Below are 27,635 nucleotides of genomic sequence, written 5' to 3'. Positions count from 1 at the left end.
CAAGGATAGGTGTGCCAAGCTTGTGGCATCATATTCAAAAAGACTTGAGGCTGTAATTACTGGCAAAGGTGTATCGACAAAGTATTGAGCAAAGGCTGTGAATACTTATGTACATGTGCTTTCTCAGTTTTTTTATTTTTAATGAATTTGCAAAAACCTCAAGTAAACTTTTTTCACGTCATTATGGGGTGTTGTGGGTAGAATTCTGAGGAAAAAAATGAATGTAATCCATTTTGGAATAAGGCTGTAACATAATAAAATGTAGAAAAAGTGATGCGCTGTGAATACTTTCCGGATGCACTGTACAACACCGCAAGACAAGCACATTAGTGAGTCTTTATCCATACATCCATTATCCAACCCGCTATATCCTAACTACAGGGTCACAGGAATCTGCTTGAGCCAATCCTAGCCAACACAGGGTGCAATGCAGGAAACAAATCCCAGGCAGGGCGCCAGCCCACCGGAGAAAACCCATACAGACACGGGGAGAATATGCAAACTCAATGCAGGGACGACCAGGGAAGCGAACCCAGGTTTATTGTTTGTTCATTTATTTTTAAAGTTGCATTTTTTTAATTATGTTTTTCTCAAGCAATTAAAAAAAATACTTTTTTTTTTTCTCCCGGGCAACGCTGGGTATTTCAGCTAGTGCTATATAACTTAACATCCTACTCACCTTCTCAATGACTTCTGCACACTGTAGATAGTGATGGGTCGACTACATCTACTAAATCCTTCCCATTAGTTGTACTTTCAAGATGCAAATCTCCTATGTGTATTCAAATGTAACATTTGTTTTTCCTATATATAATACCATACCCACATTAAATTTCATCTGCCACAAATCTGTCCACTCCTATTTTCTGTTCAGATCCCTCATTTGAATGATTCTAGATTACCTTCCATTCCACCTAGTTTGGTATCACCTTATTTATTTATTTATTATATATATATATATATATATATATATATATATTTTTTTTTTAAACGAACACCACATTCATTTGAAATGTTGGGGTTGACCTCTGTATTTCATTTTAATAATGGAATGAAATAAAAAACAAACTTGAGTTCTACAATTTGTTCTCTTCCACCCCTTAAATACACAAGGTTTGGGCTTTACATAAAGGTGTATTAGTGAGTTGTAGGCACTGTGATACCATAACAATGATACTTCTTGGTTTTTATAATAATTATTTTGATGCCTGCTGCAGAAGTGATTAATCCTGACAGATATTACACCAGATGGACAGACACTAAGGTTTGGGCTTTACATAAAGGTGTATTAGTGAGTTGTAGGCACTGTGATACCATAACAATGATACTTCTTGGTTTTTATAATAATTATTTTGATGCCTGCTGCAGAAGTGATTAATCCTGACAGATATTACACCAGATGGACAGACATCACTTACTGTATATTGTAAAAGGTTAAGACACTGTAGTATTGCTACTCTTTTCTCATAGGTTTACACATATGACTGGACCTTCACTCTTCCTCCATTGTTCATCTTTCTAGTGTGATTGTTGAAGGAATCTGATGGTGAACCATGAAGAGAGGGCAATGGAACAAAATAACACAGATAAACATTGTAAATGCAAACTTTTAAAAAAGAGTCCTCTTTACACTGTTTGTGGGATGGTTAAGTAATACAGATAAAATACTAATTTATTGAACTGAAACATTAATCTCTAGTATTATCTCAACATTTTTATAAATTTCTCCCATCAACTGGACAATTACCAACTGTGTTGTTTTTTTAAGTAATAACATAGTACTGAATAGATATTGCACACATAAAATATAAATAAATCAGATGCAAGTTGACTGACAATGTAAAAAATGACCAAAGAAATGTATTGTGTTTAAAAGCATTTGGCTTTTTAATAGCAGGCATTCCATGATATACTGTAACACTGTAAATACCTGCATAGTAATTGTTGCAAACACAGTATGCTCAAAGTAGTAATTATGTCTTACTTACATAACTAAAAAATTAAAACTAGTATAAAATCATGCAGTAAAAACAAAATGTCCATGTAAGTTTTCATTATGTCAGTGTTTTATTAAAGAAATGTAAACAGAAATATGAACAATAATAAAATTAAAAAAAAATTTAATCTAAATTCAAATTTACTTTGCTTGTGAACATTTGTTGCAGCTGTTTACACTGAGTACACTACCATGAAATAAATGCTGGAATATATGAGAAAATTCTGCAGACACATGTTAATGTTCAAAATAAACATAATACATTTTTGTGCTACTTAATACATACATAAAATGCCTTAAAATATACAGTACAGTACATTATGTAACCACTGTTTTTTTATGATAAACATCAGGTTGTAATTTAATTTGTATGGGGAACAAAATAAAACACTGATTACATTTTAGAGTGTAAAATTCAATGACATGATTTTATTAGAAAAAATGTGCATACATCTTTACATTAAATGATACTTCCTTTTTTTTTTTTTTTTTAGAGAAACAGAGAATTAAACGTATTATATGAATGACAGATCTGACCAACCAAATACTGTTGCAATGCAGACAACCTGAGTTTTCGTATTTATGAGATATGTCCTCTGTACTAATTATACACTGTATTCTGACATACTGTATGTCTATGAAAATATTTACAGTATTATAAGTAAAAAATATCAATTTAACTTAGATGGATCTGTATCATACTGGAACTGGCCAAAACACTAGTATGAAATTTTTGACCCATACTGCCTTTGTTCAAAATTCCCCTATGCATAAGCACTGAAAAAAAAGAAGTAAAAAAAGAAATGATTACTTATTTGATAGATACTTAATTATATTACATTCAGTATTTACTAGCAACACAGCAAAGCATGTTTTCACTCATTTAACCTGATTCATGATAATGGGGAATAAGGCCTATTTAGGCATTATCAGACACAAAGCATGCATCAGCCCTAAATGAGACAACAGCTCATTGCGGGGCAACTTGTGCAAACACCAACATTCATTACAATCAAATTATAACAATCAATCAAATTATTTCAGTATCTTGAGATTTTTGCATCTGAATTCAACTATGTTCTCTCTCTGCTCATAAACAACACTTGTATAATGATATATACTGCAGTGAAAAGCTTAAGATTTAAAATAATCCCTTCTTAACACTCACCTGGCAAAAGCAGCAATTGCTATTATGTCAAGCACACTTTCCAGACAATAGATGATTAACAGGATAGCATTAATGATTATATCAGCCCTCAGAACATAAGTTTGCCACACCAAGAAGTAAACAGAAAGCATAACACTTCCACATGTGAGAGCAAGACTAATTCCCATGGGAACTTTCTCCTCTCTTAAATTGCCCTTTGAACCTAAATACAAAAAACATACTGCATTTAAGAAAACCAGAAACAGTTATTTAATCCTAGGCTTTGACACTAAGACATTCTTTTAAAAAATCTAACAATAATAACCAACTTAATAGTATTTGGCCAATTTTCTTATAAACATTAAAAACAAAGCAGAATATTTATGAATTCAACTGATGAAGTTACTTTGTATTGTAACTGGTTTAAACTATTCAGTCAATGTTTGAGCTGTTCTTGGCAGCAGAAGAATAAATATGAATAAAAAAGTCATAAAATATTACTATTATTGAACTTTTGTAATTTATAAAAACTATAGGTGTAACACTTTATGTTAAGTGAGTAATAAATATGGAAAAGGCAATAATTTACAGGTGAGTTGCCATATTTATTCACTTACCCAGGTACAGTCTGATTGCCTCCACAAATATCATGATAAAAAGCAAGACCAAGTCCACTGCCAAATTGCCATCAGGGTAGCTTAAAACCTGGCCTATAATATATAGCAGTATCACATTAATTAATATTTTCTAACTAGTCATTTTTAAACCTAATAATAACACTTGAAACCCACCATTTCCCCCTTTGTCTGATACCCCTTTTCCTGTAGATTCCATGAGCTACTGATGTCGATCAACATAGAAAAAGAGGATTTAAGATGAATATTATCCACTGATGAATATCTATCTGCATCTGCAGCAATGCTGTGAAGCTATAATGTATGTTTATCATGTATAGAATTAATGCTCCTTAATGAATTTTCTGTTAGTGACAAGGAGGTTTGGTTAATTCTTCTATAAGGCATCTATATTTACACCAATTAAATACTATGTAACACACAATACCTAACTGCAAGTTAAAAAAAAGGTAAAACTTACTTTTATAAATGATCATCAAAAGTGTTGCCAAGAAGTAAAAGACAAAATAGACAACATTTAAAAAGAAAAGTATTTGTAGTGGTACAGAAGAAAGCTAGGAAAACTCTGTAAAGGAAAACTGTCATTTTATACATATTCAAAATGTCATCATTGAGACAGTAAAAATAAATACAAATTATAATCCATATCTGGTCCAGTGCATAATGTTCTATGTAAGCTCCTTTTGTATATATTTGTTGCATGTGATTCAATTTAAAAAACAAATTCTCTCTTTTTTTTAATCACACATACACGTATATAAAAATTTTGCTTAGGCTATCCATTACATAGCCAACCTATTTTTATAAAGGTCACTACAAAATTAAACAGAACAGATTACCTCTGCAGCATAATCGTCTTCCATTTTTTGTTAGAAGTTAATTACTTTGGATATATGAAATGTTACTTCTAAGGGCTGTAGGGGATAAATACTTGAAGAGAAAGTTTCACCTTACGGGAACTGTATTAGGTTATTGGTTTGTCACCTTAACTTGAGGTCCAACTCAAATAGACAACAACATAATGATAGTTATATAGCAATAGGCTTTTAAAAAGTAGACAACTAATAAAAGCACAGCAACACATTTCTTCCAATATGTAAAACTTAATACACTTTAGCAGTAACCCTTGTACTCTGTAATAATGTTGGGATCTTAAATTACAGGTTCTGCCAATTTCATGCTTTGTTTTAATTTCTAAGATATCGCTTGGTTTACCATTAGATGTGGCTAAAATGGTGATATCGATAGCAAGAGAAGAAAATATATAAATAATTAAAATATAACCTATTGTTAAATAGATATTCAATATGTTACACGTGGCCAGCTGTCAACAGTGACAGTGGAACCTTCAAACAGTTCACTTCAATTCAAACTCTTCTAAATCCCTCTCAAAATCACATCCAAAATCCTTGTAGTAAATAAGGCATCCATTCCATAACCAGTGACAATCCACGCTGCAGTTTAACGTTTGAGTTTCAGAGACAGAGTTAGCACCACACGGAATGTTTCACAAAAAACAGTTAACTTTATCATTACACAAACAGTTAAATGCATCTTCAACATTAAAGGAAAGATTCTAAAAATCTAATTTAAAACAGGGCACAAAGAAATTGCTACATGCTGAAAGGAAAAACAAAAAAAATATTCAACAGCAAAGAGCATCATGTTAATAAAGATTTAAATGGCACTATTACTGTCATCGAGTTATAACAGCTAACATATTGTGGTTTAACTACCTTTAAGCTGAAACTGTATTCACCAAATGTTTGGAGTAAGTTGCCAGGGGCCACCTCATATGAGTTAAACCAACAATTCCACTAGTACTGCACATAGCCAATGAATACACAAAAACATATTAACTTTTTCAAAGTTTAGATATTCATCAGCAAGCCAAATAACGAAATACAGTGGGGCAGACAAAAAAGTGTTATACACTTTGCAACACTTGCCAGACTGCTGCACTGATCTGTATTAAGACCAGCAGTAGAAAGAATGAAAGAACAAACATTTTATGGATAAGATACCGTGTGTTTAAAATGTAGCAAAACTGATCTGCAACATCTTATGCATTTCAGATTTTGAAATGCAAGTAATCAGAAATTCTTTTACATTCACAAAAAAAGTTACTCCATCTAATGCATTTTTAATGCATTTTTTCAAACGATTTTTCATTTAAATCCATTGCAAGTGGAACTTGCACAAAGACAGGTAGCCCACTTGCATAATTACCATCTTCACTTCTAGAATGCCTTTCTTGTATGTCACACTTTCAATGTGGTTTCCTACAAGAAAAATAATTAATCTTTTTTCATAACCTGTTCTATTCAGCATTGGGTCATGGGGATCTCAAGCTTATCCTGGCAACACTGAGTGCAAGCATTTGTCTATTAATAATTTTGTCATTATTTACGTGTTTTCAGGTGAAAAGAAAAAAAAAAAACTGCGCGGTAAATCTGTAATTAGCAAAGCAATACTGATATCGTCTTATTCAAAGGTACTGAACTTTACTTTGGCTGAATCTACATAAAACCTTAAATGTTACCCTTTTTTATGTATTTAACTTCAATATGTGACATTATTACATTATTGTAGCACATTTTAGATGGTGGGTGCAGTGCCTGATTCTGTAGTGTAATAACAGAGACACCTGAAGGCATGTGATAAGGAGGAATGGTCTTCATGATCGGAATCTGACTGTTAAGTGTTAATAGATTTCTGTAATATTCATTTGTTTAAACACATGAATGTAAATTTATCCCAGGCAAAAGGACAATCATTCACTTTGTAATTAAGTTATATAATCTTAAGCTGTATGGACAAAAATAGGAATGTGAACTCTTTACTATTTGATGAGCTGGTTCAGGGGATCAGTGCATTACTTGGACAGATCTAGGAAAATGGACCTATGAGGCCGTCTTGAGAGTGAGTAATAGAACCCTCTGATTAGGGTGAATTTGATTCTGACATCACGAAGAAGCTCTCCAACAATACTGTATTGGAACGTACAGTTTTCAAGATTTAGGTAAAAGAGGTTGCTGCACGAAGCTAAGACAGGAGGAAGGTTAGCCTAAACCAGCACCCCATGGATCGGTTTAGGGCATACCGTAAATGGTAAGAAAAGGTACTGAGTTAAGGGAGTTTTCATACAATATTAACTGGAGAGTCCCCGGATCAAAACAAGATGTACTAGTGGGGCAAGAAGGTAACAGCTGAAACAGTGCCTGAAATGAAGGGATAGTTGTGGAAGGAGTGGGATAAAATCAACCTCAGAAAAATTCTGATAAAAGTGTCAGAAAAGGGTTAACAGGATTCATCTCAAATGCAATTAGTGAGAATGTGGAGATGCTGAAACCATTGAAATATAGAGAAACAAACTTTGGTGAACTCTTTAAATTGTAGACACATCAAGCTCAAAGGAGTTCATGGTATGGTTGGGCCCATTTCTGAGGTTGACATAAATGATAAAAGTACAAGATATCATCATAGAAGAATCACAAAGGTTGCCTACAAACTTAAACAATAATGGTTCTGTGCAACCACGATAGATATTTTAGAAGCTTTATAAGAACATCATAAGATGCATGTGAAAAATCACATGACCACCGCACCATGCTATTGTAGAACTGGGCCACAGCCAATTCAAAAATCCAGAAAACTGTGGCGAAATACAGTAGTCAACAAAATGGCAGTGCAAATGTCATATAATTTAAAAACACTATTTTTAAATCAAAATATAATGTGTAAAAAAAAACAAACTTGTTGAACAGCTTTTGTCAATTCTTTATAATATTGAAGCATTACAAGGTGAATATCAGCTTTCACAAATCTGGAACAGGAGTTTACACTTATTACGAACCATGCACCATCACAGGAATGAATGGCCAAGAACAAGGAGTCGAACTCCTGTGTTTCTAGATGGTTCCTGGACATTCAGCTATACAAATTTCAATATGATATTCAAATATCAAGCATGCCAACATTGATGCCCTTTGCTTTTTGCAATGACCTATTGCTTAAGGACACCCCACCCAATGTTGAGTAAGGGACATCTTTAGGGCTTATACATTAATTGCAATTCCTCCCCAAGTTGTGGGTTGGTGTCATTTACACATTTCATGCTTTTGCCCACAGAAATGAAGAGGCTCGAAAGACCCTGAGTACACTTCTGAAATCTTTTGTAACTCAACTGGACACTCCTGCATCTACATTCATTAGCCCAATGCTCAGACTTGCTACAAAAACTACAATTATCATGTCTATTTCCTTTCATTATCTGTTTCCCACTTTGTTAAATTGTACATGGAACCAACTTGTCTACCAGACTTTTAGCCACTCTTTAATTTCTACCCATACATTTATAAATCCAAAACACATTCACTAACCTTATTATCATATACTGTAAGCTTCATACCCACCTACTTATGTGCAATTGTACTGTGTGTTACTTTTTTTTACACTTCTTAACTGTGTTTATTTGATTTATTTATACATTTTATTTGTCTACTGCTACTCTTATTTATTTACTGTATGTATTTACAGATCACCGTAATTGTGACACATGAATTTCACTATGGTCTCGCAGTTATATGTAGTAGTTCTTCTCCAGTCAATAACTGTACCAAAACATTCTAAAATTATTAAAAATGTCTTTACCAACAGTCATTCAGATCTTTCACTGCTGTTTTTGTACAATCTTTACCAACCAGCTTTATTTTTATTTAATTTTCATTTTATGAAAGGCTGAAAAACTACAATGTACTTTAAACCCATGAGTATACCCAACTTTCTCCAAATATTTAATACATTGCATAACTGTTTTGCTTAAGGTATTAATTCAACCAGCGTTTTATTTCTTTTCAGCTAGGAGGCATATAGTGATGGATTTCCATTTCTCCATTTGTTCCCATCTCTGTTCATTAAATTTGTCATTTTAGTACATATTTTTTTCTTTTCTTAACCAATTCCTTTTTAAGTACATGCACGGCTAACTTGTGTTAATTAGTTTATTTAAAGATTTTTGTATTTTTTGCACGGTTTCTTTCCTTAACTTGACAGAGATAACAGAGCAAAACATCATAGCTGCCACTTTGCAGTGCCATTATCTGGCATTTGCTAATGCCCTCCCACAAACTAAACAGTGAGAAAAATAGAAAATGTACAAGACAGGGAAATCAATCAAATTCCGGGACAGAAAAAGGGTCATAATTAATTGTCAATATAACCATAGCACCAAAACCAAATAATAAACCAAAGATCGTAGTCACAGTGGTAATGACTCTGTTGTTGCTGAAATGCAAATGAAAATAAAAGTTAAATGCAGTACTTCATTCTTGCAGTGGCCACACACAATTCTTTAAATGTTTAATCTGTTCACATGCCTTCTGTAACTGATGTTGCTCATTTACCATTTAATGCATGCAATTCTGAGCTCTCTCTCTCTAATATTCTATAGGGTACTTTTTACCATTTTATTTTTTGCATAGGTTCTGCCATGGCTATTGATCTAGACTAGTTAAAGGGGCCCTGTCATAAACCTGAATCTACTGACCATTCCTTAAACCCTAAAAAGAATAGTAAAAGGTCCACCTTCATAAGTATATTTGCTTTTCCCAGACCCTAACCAACTTGCTTGCTTTTTCTTAAGCATTATAAAATTTTCCTAAGCTAGAAGAAAAAACAAAAACCACTGCAAGTATGCTTGTTGATTTTTGATCCTATGAATTCCCCACTTTAATGCAAATTAGGGTCCAACTCTTCCAGTCTTCCCACAACTCACCTGATATACCACTTTACAACAATATGTTGAAAGAAAAATATTTTAAAAAGAATCCCTTACCTCATTCAATGCAGTCTGGCCATTGTCCTTCGACAGAGTGTTGGGATCCTTTGAGTCAGCTGTTGAGGATTCTATCTGACTATGCCAATTGTTAAATTGCAGTAAAATATGAATCCTTAAGATTCTTTTAAGAAAGTGGTAGTGATACTCACTTGGACCATGATTATATTTTAATCATGATATTTTTGGAAGTAGCAGCACAGTGCCATCATGCATTGTCCTGCCTGATTTAAAAAGTCTTATCTAAAATAGAGCATTTCAACACAAAAGAGCAACTTGATTACATAAACAGATTTTTATGTACATTTGTACATCAAAGGCTTAAAATTATATTGCTGTCCAACTTCTAAAGCTGTGAGACTCCTTGAATAAACAAGCTGTTAAACTAAGCCATATCCTAACAGACTGTTTCCTTACATTAACGGGTTGAAGTAGGTTACTAGCCTTTATTTTCATACAGGTCCTGAAGCTGTTTCATTCCTTTATAATCACAATAGGAAGATCATACAGAATCAGCCAAATTATTACAAATAGACTTGGAAAGAACTCAGATTTGGGCACATTTTTGACAATGAAATTTAAGGCAAATGGATGTACACATAAGAAGTAAACATGTTAGATTTGAATACACAATGTAGAATATGAAATTTGAAAATACACCTTATGCAAAGAATTGATGAGTCATAGGGCCTCCATCACTATCTACATTCAGAAATGTATAAAACTCATTAAGGGTAATAATAGGATGTTGGCCTATAAATGTAAACTAAGTCAAGTGAGGCTGTAGTTAAGCTATATGACCACTAGTCTGGCTTTATCTGAAAATCTGTGTTTACTGTGCTAGTCTCTATAGCAAAAAAAGAGATAGCAGTGCCTTGTCCTTGATTTACTCAAAATATGGAACAATTGTAGGAAGCACTTCCAAGTTAGAGAAGCTTTTATCTGTGGCACCTCTACATAATAACCACCTTTTTCCACCCTCTCAAACTTACAGTTTTTAATGTTTGGAAAATTTATGGGATTCATTTTTTTAGATATATGTATAAATATAAATAACATCTTTGCATCCTATGAACAATTACACTCCAAGTTTACCTTCACATCAACACAATTTTCCACTATCTCCAAATTAGAAACTTTGCTAAATGAAACCTGCCCGATTTTCCTCACCTCCCACCTATTTCTATTCCAGAAGAAATATTGATCAGGCAGCATTTCTATAACATATAAAACCATTTTAAAGTCCATGCCATTGCAATCAAGCTCCAGCCTCACTAGGCCACATGTTTTGAGCACGTACCAAATCAACATCATTCTGGACAAAAATTTTAAATGCCTCTCAGACAACCTTGGTGTCACAATCACTCCTAATCAATTAATAGCTGTGTTTGGTTTACACCCAGATGATCTTAAAGTGGAGTAGGACAAACAAACTGTAATTGTCTTTACTTCACTACTACCACGTCTACTTATCTTGCTCAACTACAAGAATCCTAGTCCTTCTCTTTGAAGTCAGTGAGTAACTGGTGTTATATACTATTTGAAATTGGAAAAAATCTAATTCTCACTTACAGTATTTGTTACATTTTTTTTAAACTTGGCTGGATCTAATCAATAACATTTTAGAATAAGTATTTATAATGGGGTCGAGAGAGACTCCTTTCCCTCTATACTACTCTCAAAGGTTTTAATCTGGCTATTGGCCTTCCTCTCTTTCTCATGGGTGAGGGTTGAACTGAATTTAGTTTTGTTAAGTTTGACTTGATTAAATGAAATGTTACATTTTTTTAATAAATTCAATTAATGATAGAAAAAAATAATAAAAAAATAAAACTAAGGCTGGCCTGATTCCAGGACTGCAAGCTATGAGAAAAGACTGAAAAAAACTGAACCTTTTCAGTTTAAACAAATGGCAATTAAGAACCAACTCAATTGAAGTATTTACCATTAGGAACGGAAATAGTATAGAGTGGTCCAGATCTAATTATGCAATTTTCATTACACTATAACTTATTAAGTTTATTACATAGAAAATCACTCAAAAAATCCCGGACCACTGAGAAGTGTGCGAACTGACGACATGAAGAATTGTCTTCGTGCCGAACTGGAATTGTCCCTGCATAAATCAAAGTCATCCAGACGATTTGGATCTGCATAATTAGATCTGGACCACCCTGTATACAGAGTTGATGCATTAATTTAAAATGTGTTCTTCAACAGGAACGTAAGGACACAGATGCAGAAGGGTAAATTTCACACAAATGTTTGAAAGGTTTTTGTTACAGTGGGATCCAAAGATGCATGAGAAGAGTATCCAAGGACTCTGGTAAATAGTTGTACTATGGTGCCAAAATTACCTAGATGATCAGCCATAATTGAAAAGCCTATGAAATCTTCTGTTACGTAAGAGAACAACGCACATACAGTAATACATAATTTAGTTAAATGAACACTACAACAGTGCATCCATTGCATTCCAAAAAATATATTATGAATACTAAAAAGAAAAACAAAACTAAAAAGAAACACAAAATCTTTCCCCTCCCCACATCTGAGAGCTATATGGCAGAAAAGGTTTGATTCAATTCCTAATATATATTAAAACAACAACAAAGATAAAGCAAACACTTTAAGAAAACACATGCAATCACTTTCCCACTGAATTGTGAGAGGTGGAGTAGGTTCTTCCAATTAAGCAAAATGAGTCTTTATGCAGTTTATTAAAGGATATGACAATCAGCTTTACCTCCCATTAAATGTTACTCCAAAGAATACTGTAAAGGGGCTGGGATTGATTTTAGATTAAAGTCTAAAACATGTGCAAAAAATTGAACATAAAATGGTCTGAGTTTAGATTGCTCCGAAAACATACACCTTCTGAGAGTGTTCACAAAACAGATTTTGTTGTGGATACATTTCAGACTTACATTTTAAACTAGATAAAGGTACCCAATGTTGTTGCGATTCAGAGCCTACTACTTGAAAATGGCTTCAATCCTTCAAAGACGCCTAAGGGTGAAATTTTAAAAAGACATGAGGCCTACATGTTATTTAATGGACAGATATTGTTGGTTTTAATTTATGTTAAATGGTTTCAAACTACTTTTATCCTGTTTGTTTTAATCTGTGTCTTTATTTGTAGTAATTCTGTATTTAGTAATTTGTCAAATTCATACTTGCATTTTACTTTAGAACTTGTCACAGCACTCTGCGCCTGCATTCAGTGAAAAGCACTGTACAAACATGAAGTGAAATTAATATATTTACAGGAGACAGGGGAACTATAAATCCCATGACCCAAAGAAACAGAAATATTAATTATTTAATGTTTTTTCTCTCTATTATAAAAAAAAATCTTGCGACGAGACGTGATCTTCTGAAGAGACACTTTCACTTCCCGCAACACGGTCACGTCACGTCATACTGACATCCATTGGAAGCATGTTCCCATGAGACGGTGATCTAGGCAAGGAAAGTAATAATAAGCCCGGAACAAGTGGAATTGAAAACCTTGCTGGTCCAAACGAGGTCAAAAAACCTTGGCGCAATAGACATGCAGAGCAAGTTCAAAAATATGACAGTACTAAAATTTGAAAGTGTCAAACAAAAGAGACTACAGATTGCATTCGCGCAAACAAACGGAAATTATTACTAGGTGAAATAACGGAACAGCAAAAAGGGATTGAATATATGGTAATATATAATATAGGTAATATATCGGAAGTATGTAGTTATTGAAAGGCTTTAAACTTTAAGTCGGAGACTTGTAAATCATCAAATTTGTGTTGCCATCAGGGAAAAGTACTGCTGCCTCCCAATGAAGAGGCATTTCTGCAAGAATTAAAAGATTTGTTGTTTGGTGAAAGTGCAATCCACAAACACTACAGGGAAAATATACGCTACAATAATCTTTTTGTGTTAGCATCATTCAATGCACACAATGTAGATTTACACAATAATGGACCATAGACTATGAGAATCTGTGTTCCCGCAACAACTACAGCTACAACAAGTTTAATTTAGAAAAAAACACAATTTGGTCAGGTGTATCTTTATGATCACAAAGAAGCGATGCAACATAGAATCGAAAGAGTTAAACAATATGATGTAACAGTAATTATACAGCCAATAATGGATACAAATCCATACATCCAAAACTATCGCACTTTACACGAAATTTATCAGCAAAACACGGACAAAGAAATTTTCTTGGATTTCTATATGAATCCAAAAGATTACAGTCACATTTATAATAAACCCACATGTGACGAATTGTCAGCAATAATAATTTCGAAAGACAGAGATATCAAAGACAGAGTAGATATGCGTGTATATCCAAAGGCAAAGCATGATTTGTTATTTATGTCAAATACATCGCCACATGCCGACCCTTTACTCTTCGCAGATGGCGAAACAGGATGGTTGTACAATGTGAAACAAACATATTTAGAAAAATGAATAACACCCACATAATATTTAGGGTCAAAATTAGCGATACGTTCCCATATACGTAACCCACTTCTATCATCTCAACACCTATCGCAACATTACATTATTAATGAGTATGTAAAAGTCGCAGCTAATCATCTCTATTTAATTAAATTGAATCAAGCAAAACTTAGAATGGAACATATGCATACTGTAGTATACATTTGCATAAATTGAGAAAGAATATTTTTATGAATTGTCGATTTCCATTCTATTGAAAAAAGGTGTAGTTTGGTTACAGGAGAGTTTTAGATGGAAGATCAGGAGGTAACAGAACAACAAAAAGCCTAAAAAAAAAAAAAAAAAACAGTCAGAGGAACAGCTGTTGGCCATACCAAAAGACCAATTAATCAGCAACAAAACCTAAATATGAGACAGGAAATGCAATCATGAAACAAGACTAAACGATTCTAACCATACCTGAAGACAATTTTCACTAACTACAAATAATCACAATTCTTCACTACCAGTATTATTACTTTAATACAAACTTTGGAGACTAAAAGCAGGGAGTAGCCATCTTGCACAGGCAGGGAGTAATGACATAACATGTTATCAGAGACTGAATTATGATAATAATAATAATAATTCTTTGCATTTATATAGCGCTTTTCTCACTACTCAAAGCACTCAGCAATAGGTTAAGGGCCTTGCTCAAGGGCCCAACAGAGCAGAGTCCCTTTTGGCATTTATGGGATTCTAACCAGCAACCTTCCAATTGCCAGGGTAGATCCCTAGCCTCAGAGCCACCACTCCACCTATGATGTGGAAAAGGGATATTATTTTTCACAAAATTTCTAGCTTGTATATAAAAAAGATAAGGGATTGTTACGTTACTACAGTCATTTTTTGAGGTAACAGTTCAAAATAAATATAACAGTTGTCTATATAAACATCTCTAAAAGACTGGATACTTAGTGATTTACATATTTTGAATAGTGAATAGCTTACAAAAGGATGGTGTATATGGTTATTATATATAATGTACAGTAAGCACAGCTGGTAAAGGCATCTTTGCTTTAAAATATGCTCTACAATTGGACCAAATCTTTAGTGACTGGTGGACCTCATGATAGCTGGCAGATTGACAGTAGGTAAAATTTAACTAGAGCACAAAGCAAGGAATACGGAGTGGAATTTGAGCATGATTTCATTTTCATTTCCACAGCTAGCCCAGCTGGTAAGCAATTCCATTAAGAGATTCCAATAGCATCAAATTCCTGGTTGTTTTGACTAAATGTCTGTCCATTGGTTGATATTATTCAGTATAGTGTCATAAATTTACAGTAATAGTGGACGGGGGCAAACACACACAATGCAGTATATCATAAAACTTTATTGAAATGAACCCCATGCCAGAAAAAAGTGGATTTTTTTTATGTGGTTGTGCATAAAATAACTTTCAAGGTGTCACTGAGTCAACAAATCAGTTTGTATCGATTTCTTAACATGAAAGGTTAAAACCATACTTTTTTATGTACAGTATTTGAACTAAAATGGAATTCTTATTTGTAATTCTTCCACCTCAAAAGGTTCATATCATTATTCATTTAAATTAAACAACTAAGCATATTACATAGTTTTAAACATCAATCAAAACTGTAGATCTTATAGATGTAAGGCCTCCAGTTTGTACTTAACATACTGTAGATAGCTGCTGAAATCAAAAACTATAGTTAGATAGCACCTTAAAATTTATCATAAAAAAGTATAAAACAAAAGGATACGACAGTTGTTGATCTCCCTAAAAAATAAAGATTTTTAATTAACAATAAAGTATTTGGTTTAGAAGTTGAATTTTAAATATTTTCTGTTGCAAGTTATAAATTATAGGCCAAACAAAGAATAAACTGAGTTCAAGAAAAAGACAAAGAAAGTTCACTTTGTAAAAGTACTAATGTTGGTGTTTTGACTTACAATTACATCAAAGTCAACTATATAGTTTTTTTTTCATTGTGTAAAAACTGGTATTCACATTGTAAAGTCTTGAAGCAAAAACATTAAACTAAACGCAGGGTAATTTTTACTGAACACAATAAAAAGTTTAGAATTTCACAGTACCACATTTCATAGGCCAGGTTTTTTCACAGACCAGGGACCTCATGTATAATGCTGTGTGTAGAATTCACAATGAAACATGGTGTATTGACAAAACTAGAAATGTGCGAAAGCACAATTCAGATGCATAAACCTGTGCATGAACAAACTTCCCCATTATAAATCCCAATCAATGTGAATTTTAATGCACATGCACACATGTAAAGTCCCATCCCAACTCATCCATGAATTTCACATATTTGAATATGCAAATCAATATAAATAGCCCCTTTAATCTCAAACTTTCTTTTAATCTCGTAGTTTATTTTGTCATTAAAGTTGAATGCTGTAAACTTCATCGTAAAATCGATGTTTAATTTACTAGAATTTCTTGTTTCTTGTCCTAGTGTTTATATAAACACAAGGAACTACAGTTTCTGTATTACATCTTCCCTAAAGAAGGGGCCGGAGTTGCCTCGAAAGCTTGCATATTGTAATCTTTTTAGTTAGCCAATAAAAGGTGTCATTTTGCTTGACTTTTCACTACATTTATAATGGCTAACACGGTACAACACCCTAGTACTTCAAACCCCATCATAACTTAAGTAGCACATTAAATGCTTTGTATTCTAAATGTTCCCTGAACCAGTCGCTACCCTAACTTCACATTTTAGAAATATTGTGGAAAAGTGTCCTAGGAAACTTAATGAATGTTCTTCTGGATAAGATTTATTTATTATTTATTTTAGCAGTACTGCCTCTGTCAAATGCACCATCCTCCAATTCCTGTCCTTCTGTTTTCCTTCTCCACATAACCAATTGACACTCAATAAATGTCGTCATATTTGCTACCACTGTGCCACTATGCTCCAATGTGTTTAATGCATGCTTAAATGCATTTCATAATAAACGTGACAGCAAGTATATATCTTAGTATTCCAAAATGAGCTGTAATATCATTAATGCAATGTATTCTGTGTGGCAATCAGTGCCTGTGTGCTCCTGTTGGTGTGCTGCAGTAGGAATTCATCGTACCCCCAAATGTTTAATTATTAACAGTATACATTATTTAAAATAAGTTAACAATTTATATATAAAATGTAATATACATACTTTAATGTATTTCATCATGAAAATGATATTGGGTAAACATCCTCGTATTATAACAGTACACAACTCCAAGAGGATAGCTCTTGGAAATCTAAATCGAAGCCAGAGATCATTATCTGTAAATATCTTATACTGAATTGAATTCCTTTATTGTCATTGTATGGTACAATGAGATTGAGTATGCAAGTAATTTTTCAATAAAATTAAGATAATACTACTACTACTACTACTAATAATAACTGAAAGCAATGAAAAATACATAATATGAAAGCATAAGTACAATATACATGTACATATAGTGCAGATGGTTCATAAGGTGGCTCAGGTTGTGCAATATTACAGTTGTAGTGCAAGTTTACAGTGAGGCAATTGTAATTATAAGTACAAACAGTTCTACTGGGAGCACGTCATAGACTAATTGAGTGTAGTTATAGCTCTTGGAATGAATCTGTTTCTGACCCACGAGGTCCATGCAGGAAAGGCTCTGAAGAGTTTGCCAGATTGGTGAAGTTCAAATAGATTGTGGCATGGGTGAGTGGAATCCATGCAGAAGATAGTGGCTTTTCTGAGGCAGCGTGTCCTATAAATGTCCTCCAGTGCTGGAAGCTGTATTCCGATCTGCGCTCTTGACACAATCCACTGTATTGTTTTCTGATCAGCTGCTGTGCAGCTGTGATAACCATACACATATACAATGGGTTAAAATTCTCTCTAAAGCTACTGGTAAAGCAGCTATGGTATTTGGAATAGTTTGGTCATTCCATGCTCCATTACATTGTTACAGACTTTTTACAATCAAGTGTCTTAAATTTGTAAACAATATGCAATTAATTTTGGTATATATGACGCAGCCTACGTCATGGATGATAATCTAGAAAAGAAAGGGAAATCACAGAAACAGTAGCACTGCTTTGATGCTGGGTGCCGCATGTTTGTAAACCCAAGCATAAAAGAGTTTATGCATGGTGTGAGGCTGCCAAATTTAGTTTTTATACACCTCAAAGTGAGCGTGGAAACAAGCGTACGCAACATTTTTGGCCATACACAACGTTTATACAAGAGGCCCTTGGTGTATCTGCTTTTGTCATCAATAGTAAGTAGTTTACTGGAAATCTTAGCAAAACAAAGTTTATATACAGTATCTTGAATATACATATAAATTTAATCCAATGTATTTACATTTACTGCATATAGTGTATTCCCACCACACAGATTTAGAGTGCTATACCTACTGAAAAGGTTAGAATGCATTCAAAATAAATCACAAAACCATCAATTTCATACACACCATACACATATATGTAAAAATGAATGCATTTTGGTGTTTTTAGGATCTTAATATTCTCTGTTATAATTAAGCTACACTAATTTACACTAATGTATTTATGCAGAAGACGACAAAAACATTTACGATATAATAGGCCCTAATTGAATCCCATACTGTACAATGGCAAACGATGTGATAAACATCCATGGACAAGAGAAAACATTGTAATGTTGCTCATGTTGCATAATGCACATGTCGTACAGTAGTACACTCAAAACAAGAAAATGCATTCCCATAATTATGTGCTTTTGATTGAAGACAAAGCTCTTGACCAACAAATGAGGGGGAGAGGCAGATCTTCAATTGAAAGGTACAAAATTATTTGAGTTTCCTCACTCTGCATGAAAACATAAGATTAAAGTAACATATAAAAAAATCATTTTTGGGTGGTGTATTCCTTAAAGACTACTTTGAAATGGAGGAGAAAAAAACAAAATGTAGCTCTCTGAAAAATGAAATGTACCTATGCCCTAATTTTCTCAACATGTTGTTTCAGTGGGTGGAAATGTGACAGGTCTGAGCTTCAAGAACAAGAACATTTGGTGTTATCTTTGATACTTATCTATGCCTTGCAAAATTACAATTTCTTAACATTTAGAATTTTAAAAATCTACCTTATACATTTTTAACATGAATTAATATAACATTCTTAAACCTGCTTCAACCAATTTAGGGTCATGGGGAGCTCAAACTAATCCTGGCAATACTGGCAGCAAGGCAGTAAACTGCCTTAAACAATTTACCAGTCCATAATAGATCCCACTCATAAACACAGACTCACACAAGACCAATTTATTTGTATGATGGACAGGTGATCACAGTAATACTTTCTTTTCCTTTCTTTTCTAGACCTTCAAGTAATTTCATTACTACTACTATTTAATAAACTGAAAAAACAGGTTACATGAGTCATAACTAGAATTAACAACTATGACTGTGTAATTCTCTTTCTTAAATGTGTACATTAGGTTCTAGTTAAGTTATAAGTCAGCTTCATTTATTTCAGTTTGATTTTGTATTATCTTCAAAAGCCTTTAACATACGAAATACCTCACACTGATAATGAATAGTTATATCAAAATACAAACATTCTAAAAAAAAATAAGGAATATTTCTGCTGGATGAATTTTCTTTAGATACACAGTCTCAAAACTCTGATGTTTAGTCTTTTTCACTGTAAGTGATGTCTTATCGCTCTCAACTTTAAAACCATGACTGAAAACATGTGACAAAAATGCCCTACTCTTGGCAAGACTGATAATTTTGCTTTTAAATACTTTTCAGTAACCTCCAGCGGTGTTTTGCTTTGTTGCCACTTTGACTATGTTATTATTTCAAAATAGAACATCAAAGAGAATGGTAGACATTGTAATCAACAGTGACAGATCCATCATTGGTCCTTCACCATATCTAACACACTCATCACCTGCACTGTAGTATATTTTAGGGGCTTAGCATCCAGATTTTGATGTCTTTTGCCAAAGATGTTGACCTATATACAATTCTGTTTGTGGCATCTTTGAGGACCAAACTTTTGTTTTCCTCTCCTCCATTGCCAGCTGCCCCTAGCTTTAAGGACAGAATTCATTCAAATTTACAAACTGTATCTTATTATAGTCATATGAATCTTGAATTGGAGAAAGGCAGAGAGAGTTTTCTTCTTTAGTAAAGTGTTAAATGTTACTGCCGTCTTACTGTAACTTTATAATATTTATAAATGTGTTATAGCACTTTTCACCTGTAAATAGGAGTTGTACTATATAAACACATTGAATTATTTAAGAATTTTAAATTGATTTTTTTTTTTGGCAGCAGTAATTATATGCTAATTAACAATGTGGCTGGAAGGAATACCTGTGACCACTGCAGCCCTGCAAGATCTAAGTTTGACAGAAAACTTTTTAAATGTTTTATACTCAGAAGTGAGACAGCATATTTAAATAAGATTGTTGAGAATCCAAATACTGCAAAGAATAATGGGAACCCCATAGAAGACTGGCCTGCCTGATGTCACATTACACTGCATCCAGAAGAATGTTCAGTCTGCACAGTCATGTTACTTAAATAGACACATTAACATGTGACTTTCTAATTTATCAACCGCTTATGAATCTTAATTTTGATTGCCTTTGCACTTGTAGTACATATAGGAGATTTTGGATTTTACCATGTACTGTAAACAAAAATATCTGTTGAGAGTTGCCCAGCTGTCAAGGGATTGCCAATCATAAGCTTGTACAGAAAACAGAAATGTTACAGATCTTCATCATGACAGAGAACCACACTGGTAGCAAAAGTCAACAAAGCGGGCTGTGAAAGTAAGATCATTGTGGCCACCAAAGCAAGATGGCAAGGGAAAGTGGCACTATTTGAGGAAATCTGCAATGCTCCCATGGGTGTTGAAGTGGAACAATCCAGCTATTGATGGTGCCACCCAAAGACAATAGAATCACAGAGAACTTCCAGAAGACAAATTCAAATTTACTAGATTGCTTCATCATCTAAGAGATCATTGTCTATAACCTGGTGGCCATGCAATCACAGGTAACTATCTATTAATGCAAAACCCTTTTCTGGCTCAGGAACATTTACTCTTCAATCATGAATACAGCTGGAGTCAGAGCTCACCAGTAGGAAGGTGTGACGGTCAGAGAAAGGGGGAGAGAATAGGTGTGATGAAGAATGCTTCTGTGGTACTTGGAAGTAGAAAAATGGAGAAACAACATTTGAGAGAGAAGGAACACTGGGAAACAGCAGTTTCTTGGATTCCTTTTAATATTTGTGTTCTGCTTATGTGCAGTCCTTATTTGGATAAAAACACTGTACTTTTTTTAAGTATCTTTTTATTCTTCTGGTGTTATTTTGGACTGTGAAGTAATCACTAAGGAGTGTTCTTCCGTTAATTTTTTGCATATTTATAAAACTTCTATTTTCTTCACAGTGTTCTTATTACAGTGCAATAATGCAGTTAATCTACCTTTTTTATAACAAACATAATTCTCATCAGTAACGTACAAATTTTAAAAATATTTTATTGTATACTGTCTAATGTTAGTCTAACAGTTCCAAAATCATCTTGAGTTTTCCAAAATTTGGTATGTGCATACTAAATTTTGTTCTCATTGTGATCTGTAATTTTTATAACTAAGATTAAATGCCATATACAACTAGCTAAAAGGGTTACATTATATCATTTGTGTAGCTTTCATACATGGCATTGTATGATTGAAAAAATCATATGCATTTTCTTTACAAAAAATAATTAACACAATATAGCAATAATATAGCAATATAGCCTCTGTGTTACCATCTGCACATACATTAACTTGGATTTAGTCTGCTTAACCAATGCCAATAGATTTTTTTAAATCCCCAGTGATTTATGATTTTGTTAACTATTAAAATAAAGGAAAAATTAGTTTTTAGAAGAAACTCCCATCTCACGTATACAAAAAAGAAAATGAGCTTATTTAAATTTTAAACTCAAAATTAACTTTCAGTTGGACCAAAGAAGCAGTATGAACCACACAATCTGTCTCATAAATTGATTTTCAATATTAATTTTAGCAACATTAAGCTGCTTACACACCTTATATTGAGTCCATTTTTAACTTATATCCGGTTGACTTTGCCTTAAAATCATAATATTACCAATAAAAAGACGAACAAATGTGGAATTATAAAGAACTAACAAGTAAAGCTGCTTTACTCATTGGGTAAAATGTGGTCTCCCAATTCCTTCACACCCTAACTCTCCAGCTTTTTGTCATCATATCTCAAGTGAAAAACGCTTTTTTTTTCCCATTCCACCCTCAGACTCACTCAATCCAATTCATGGTCACGGGGACATTGAGCCTATACCAAAAGCACTGATGGCAAAGTAAAGAGATACGTATCTCTGGACAGTGCCCAAATCTATCACAGCATCCATCCATACAAACACAAGACAAGTCTGGAATCATCAATCAGTCTAACACACAGGTTTTTGGGGCATAAAACTAATGGTTAGGACATACAAACCACTTCAATAGTCTATTACTTTATTAATTTCCAAATAAAAGGCTAATATTCTATTGTTCTCATTGTCAATGTTAAAATGAGTTGTAATAGTTTAAAAGTTTGCGGTCAAGTTTGTCTTCAATAAACTTTTCAATAAATCGAATTTCCCCACTAAACAGTAATAGAGTTCGAACCAAATTAAGCACTAGAAGTAACCTAGCGGAGCGCATTAAGCTCGCCCCTTGGGAAAACTGGCGAACTGTGAGTGTGCCCTATCCAGGACTTCTTCGTGTATCGTGCACGATAGTCCCGGGATGGGTTCCATCGTTCGTGACCTTTAATTGGAGAAAACGAGCGAAATGAAGGGATGAAAACATAGACAGACATGTGGAATTTTTCAAAGCAAAACAGCTTCTCAATACTTTTGTCTTGAGAAAAACAGCCTTAAAGCTTTGCGTTAATTATTTCACGTTAGGGTTTCAAATGCTGTTTTTAGCAATACAGTGGGAAAAACGTTGGAAACAACTAACAGAGTAAATAGGAACTTCTTCAATTGATAGCTGAAAAATTCTGAAATAGTTACGGATAACAAGTTATTTTAAGGTTCTTTAATCTTTTATAACACACTTCTCACCGATTCTAGTAGCCATCTTCTAAAGATCAGAAAACTGAGGCAATCTGTAGTCATAGCGACAGAAAAAACAACTTCCGGTCACTTAGACTACTGCTACTTCGTCTTCCTCACTTTTATGGCAGTTTGGGTAGTCTTGGTTTATTACCGCCACCTACTGTACGGAGGGAAAACTCCTAATTCCATTTAATGTGTAAAATTATTTTCTCTGTCCCGTGTTTGCAATTCTTTTTCCCAGTCACGTGTGTCTTTTTATTCGTTCCTTGTATTTATCGGCGCTGTTGTCCTTTCTGCCCAGAAGACCTTTAATGACATATTATTCACTTTAGTTTTGCTTAGACGTTTAGTAAGTGTTAGTAAGTAGACTAACACACCATTATAAATGCTGACTTGTATCCTTTGAGACATATTTTTCAGTTTCCATTTCCGTGTCAACGTATTAAATGCAGTCCTTAATTTAAGGCAAAGTGACCTAGCTTTAGCCCACTTATTACTTCTTCTCTTCTGTTTTTACTTGCATATTTAAAACAAGTAACATTACCATGACCGCAAAGGTCTAAAGCAGGGGTGCCCAATTCGTCGATCGCGATCAACCGGTAGATCGCAAAGGTAGTGTAGGTAGATCGCGTTGCATTCAAAAGCGTTCATTAAACTTTAGTCTATGATATATCCTCCCTATGGCATTTGCCACTTGATTGACATACAGGGCGGCCAGTCTGAGATCTCTTCTCTTCTAACACATTGGTCATCCCGCACGCTCGCTCAAACGCGCGAGCTACTGCAAAACTCCAGCTGTGATCTAGTTAGCTTACGGAAGCGTACTTCCGTATTAGCTTTCCAGTTTATATCGACTAAAGTTGGGATTTTAAAAAAATGTTTGGGGAGGGTATGGGCTGGATGTGGAATTGGAAGAGGATTTTTTCTCACAATGTCACAATCGAAGTGCGTTTGTCTCATCTGTCAATCTATCATTGCTGTTCCAACGAAGGAAAATGTGGAAAGGCATTTTCAGACTGTTCATAAAAACTACGAAACTGACGTCCTTCCAAAAAGCGATCTGAGAAAGAGATCGCAGTTAATCGGACAGCCGTCATTTTTCACTCCGCTGAATTCAAAAGCTCCTTGACTGCATTATTCGGCTCTTCTTATTTGACGATTATTGAATCCAAATACTGTAGTGACCATAAATATACTGAATTGTTATTGTGCCATAAAGGTTATTCAGTTATGCAAGGTACGACAACATATCCTTTATATATATATATATATATATATATATATATATATATATATATATATATATATATATATATATATATATAATATACAGTATATACATATTATTTTTAATGTAGGTAGGTCATTTCGACCTGGTCATTTTAAAAGTAGCTCGTAAGCCGAAAAAGTGTGGGCACTCCTGGTCTAAAGCGAAGAAACATGCAACAATAACAATGCTAATACTGATATTTTACAGTTTTATGCACATTGTTTTTCTACAATCATCTCCTTTCAAATGGAACACTGCCTGTACAAAGATATCAAAAAGGAAAAAAAAGATCATTTGGGCTAGCAAAATGAAAAGGTCCAAATAAAGCAGTGTTTAGTGTAAACACAATTGAAGCTTAATGTAAGATGGCCTCCATCTCTGTCAGAGGCACGTTTCAGTAACTGAGTCACCTCCCACTGCAGTTCCTCTTCATTGGCTTCCTTTGTGGTGCCATTTCTCCTGATTACCCTGTCATCACAGATATTTTTGTTAACTTCTATTAGTTACCTCATTAATGAGTATTCATGAGTGACATTGAAATAATAAAGACAGACTTATAATACATTGATTTGGCATCCAGAAGGTTAATGCTTGTTAGTAGCTGTTAAAACCTATGGAAAAAATGGACATAAGGTTGAGGTCCTTGAAAGAGATTTTCTCTTCCACACCTGTCAAATTATACAATTGGGCAACAGCATTTGTCATTAAGCAGGGAATCATTCACCTCACTGATTCTTTGATGGTCTTGCTCCTTTAATAGATATTGAAGATATTGCCCCTGTTGGAAAACAACAGATATTAACATGCATGTCTTAGAACAGCTGTTCAAATATCCAAAACTGTATTGTACACTCTTTGACAAATGTATTGTGAAATTATCAATTTCTCTTAAAGCTTCTGGTCCTGAAAGAGCATGGAATCTATATCCTTCAGAGACTCCCCTTTGTTGAGAGGGAGATAAAAATGAAGCTCCACATCAACATATACATTATTTGTAATTTGCAGGGTCTTTTCTATATTGTCCAGTGTTTGTATGACGTTAGAAAACTTGCTGGTGAGCTCCTCCTGCATCTCCTGCATCACCATAATTTTTTAGTTTATAGTAATCTATAATGTGAAAAGGAATATATCAAAAATTGTATAAGTTCGGTTACTACGCTCTCTACTATGTGTTATGTGAACACAATACTCACTGCCCAGCTCATTTTGAGCAGGTAAGTTCTCCTGGAACATGTCAAGGTCCAGACCTACTGCAACATGTCATAGTGACATTATACAATTAATAGTAAGTTGAAAGTAGGGTTAAATGCATACATCAGTGTATTTCCATAGTGATGACACAATTAATTTAACTTTGCCTGGTGTTTGTTGTAGCACTAATGATTCTAGCTGTGAGTGAAAAATTATGAAAATGTCAATTTGGCAGTGTTTTTTTGATACGGTCTTATATATAAATTGTCACACGTATGCGAATAGGGGAGAGTTTAAGTGCTCAGATAATTGTGCTTTTCCTGTGAAATGCCAGAAGGCAAGGTCGACTAATGCCTTTTCTCTTCCTCTCTATAACAACTATGACACCTCTGATATTACTTCCAGTTTCCACCCACCTGGACCCTCCTCTTCCTGCCCAGGACCTTAATCTCTGAAAGCAACACCATCTTGAACCAGTATGATGGATATTCACTTTTTTTAAGGTTTTTTTATAGCGTTATACCACGTTTTCTTTCAATATACAGGGTTGGCCCTTGTGGTGTCCTAAAGATTTTTAATCTCTCTTTGTGTCATTATTTCAGTGGTGAGCCAGGTAGGAGAAGAACAGATATGGAAAGCTGAGGCAGAGATACAAATGAGAACCTGTGCCCCTCCTCCACAGGAACAATTGTCAGATCCATCCCAGTTATTGTTACCATTACACCCTGATGACAATATTGAGACTTTCTTTCTAGTTTTTGAACATGCTGCTAGCCGTTATTACTAGGAGCATGCAGAATGGACTCAGATATTGGTGCTATTTCTGAAGGGACTGGCCCAGTGGGCTTATTATGACCTTGATAAGTTAGCTTTAGGTGAGTATGACCAACCCAAAGCCAAGGTGTTGCAATGATATGGTGTCAGCCTGGACCAGCAGGCAAGGTCATAAAACGACTGAAGTTTTGATCCTGAGCAGCCAGTGTGTTCACAAATGTTTGATTTATGGAGAAGAGTTTGGTGTTGGTTGAAACCAGAGAGTAACTCTCTCAAAGCAATCATAGAAAGAGTCGCATGAGATTGCTTAATGAACACACTCCCCAGCTTGAGATAATGTCCATGGAAATCCTATTAGCAACCCTCAAGTGTACTGTGTGGCATCGTGACTTGAGAAATCAGAATGGCCAGCTGACCCTGACAAAGTGTGTTGTCCTACTTAAGCCTGTCCACAGCATCATGGATCAGGCAGTTGGACCACTGGAGAGGCAGAACATCCCTCCCCACTGCTATAAATGCAGGGAGTAGGGTCACAATATCATCTATTTTCCCCATTTCAGTGAGCCGATGAATTGCAGTTGGGGGTGAGGAGAGGGGTCTGATGGCTAACCTCCTCTCTCTTCCTTTTACTGAGGTGGTTATAGTAAATTGACACAAGGTTACAGCACTTATAAATTCCAGCAGTAACATTTTCATTGTTGCTTGCTGTTATGCGCTTCTGCGACAATGGATCCCAGGAGTGACTAGTCTGACCTGTATTCATGGAGAAACTCGATGGTACAGGTCCATCATCTGTGACATAACCAACCTAGGGATAACCCGGAAACTAAGGGTGCTGGTTATGTGCAAACCACCCAATCCTATTATACTTGGTGAGACTGGTCAAACATAAAAAGTAGAATGACACAAGCCACTGGCAGTAAAAATCTGGGCCTGATTATTAATATTACTAAACAAAGGTTGTATATATGCATGGACGCCAGAGGTCAGCAGCACTGAAAGTGCATGCAGCTGCTTCCCAGAGTCAGTAGGTGGCGCCCAAACAACACAACCTGTAAACTAAACTTCAGGGGCCTTGTGTATAAACGGTGTGTATGCACAGAAATGTTGCATAAGAACGTTTCCACATTCAAATCATGATGTATAAAACCTAAACTTGGCCTAAAGCCACGCACATTTCCACGGTTTCATACCCTG

The 27,635-nt window shown here is 34.5% G+C and overlaps 1 protein-coding gene across 5 annotated transcripts; it reads right to left on the bottom strand.

Annotated features, from left to right (window-relative positions):
- Positions 1-2,395: 2,395 nt before the first annotated feature.
- Positions 2,396-23,320, bottom strand: LOC120535773 (transmembrane protein 80-like). 5 transcript variants are annotated; one of them, XM_039763838.1, is made up of 7 exons: positions 23,210-23,320; positions 15,830-15,846; positions 9,615-9,662; positions 3,935-3,980; positions 3,761-3,853; positions 3,165-3,366; positions 2,396-2,773 (listed from the first exon to the last, which is right to left on the bottom strand). In XM_039763838.1, the coding sequence occupies exons 1-7, from the start codon at positions 23,223-23,225 to the stop codon at positions 2,761-2,763; spliced, it is 435 nt and encodes a 144-aa protein (XP_039619772.1). In that variant the 5' UTR covers positions 23,226-23,320; the 3' UTR covers positions 2,396-2,760. The 5 variants fall into 5 exon arrangements, with proteins under 5 accessions (XP_039619772.1, XP_039619764.1, XP_039619790.1 ...); XM_039763830.1 differs by lacking the exons at positions 3,935-3,980; positions 9,615-9,662 and adding an exon at positions 4,239-4,332 and having other exon boundaries at positions 23,210-23,315; XM_039763856.1 differs by lacking the exons at positions 9,615-9,662; positions 15,830-15,846; positions 23,210-23,320 and adding an exon at positions 4,239-4,318 and having other exon boundaries at positions 3,935-3,983.
- Between the last annotated feature and the right edge of the window lie 4,315 nt (positions 23,321-27,635).

This window comes from Polypterus senegalus, chromosome 1 (assembly GCF_016835505.1).
Source record: "Polypterus senegalus isolate Bchr_013 chromosome 1, ASM1683550v1, whole genome shotgun sequence".
In the NCBI taxonomy this organism is placed as follows: Eukaryota; Metazoa; Chordata; class Cladistia; order Polypteriformes; family Polypteridae; genus Polypterus; species Polypterus senegalus.
Note: the sequence above shows the minus strand (reverse complement) of the source record. Positions and strands in the feature narration are given on the sequence as shown.

What these genes read in the sequence shown, in the direction of transcription:
- LOC120535773 (XM_039763838.1), bottom strand. An exon ending in ATCAGACAAAGGGGGAAATG is followed by an intron (nt 3,854 to 3,934) that starts GTGGGTTTCAAG and finishes TATATATTATAG; the next exon opens with GCCAGGTTTTAAGCTACCCT. An exon ending in GGCAATCAGACTGTACCTGG is followed by an intron (nt 3,367 to 3,760) that starts GTAAGTGAATAA and finishes TTTTGTATTTAG; the next exon opens with GTTCAAAGGGCAATTTAAGA.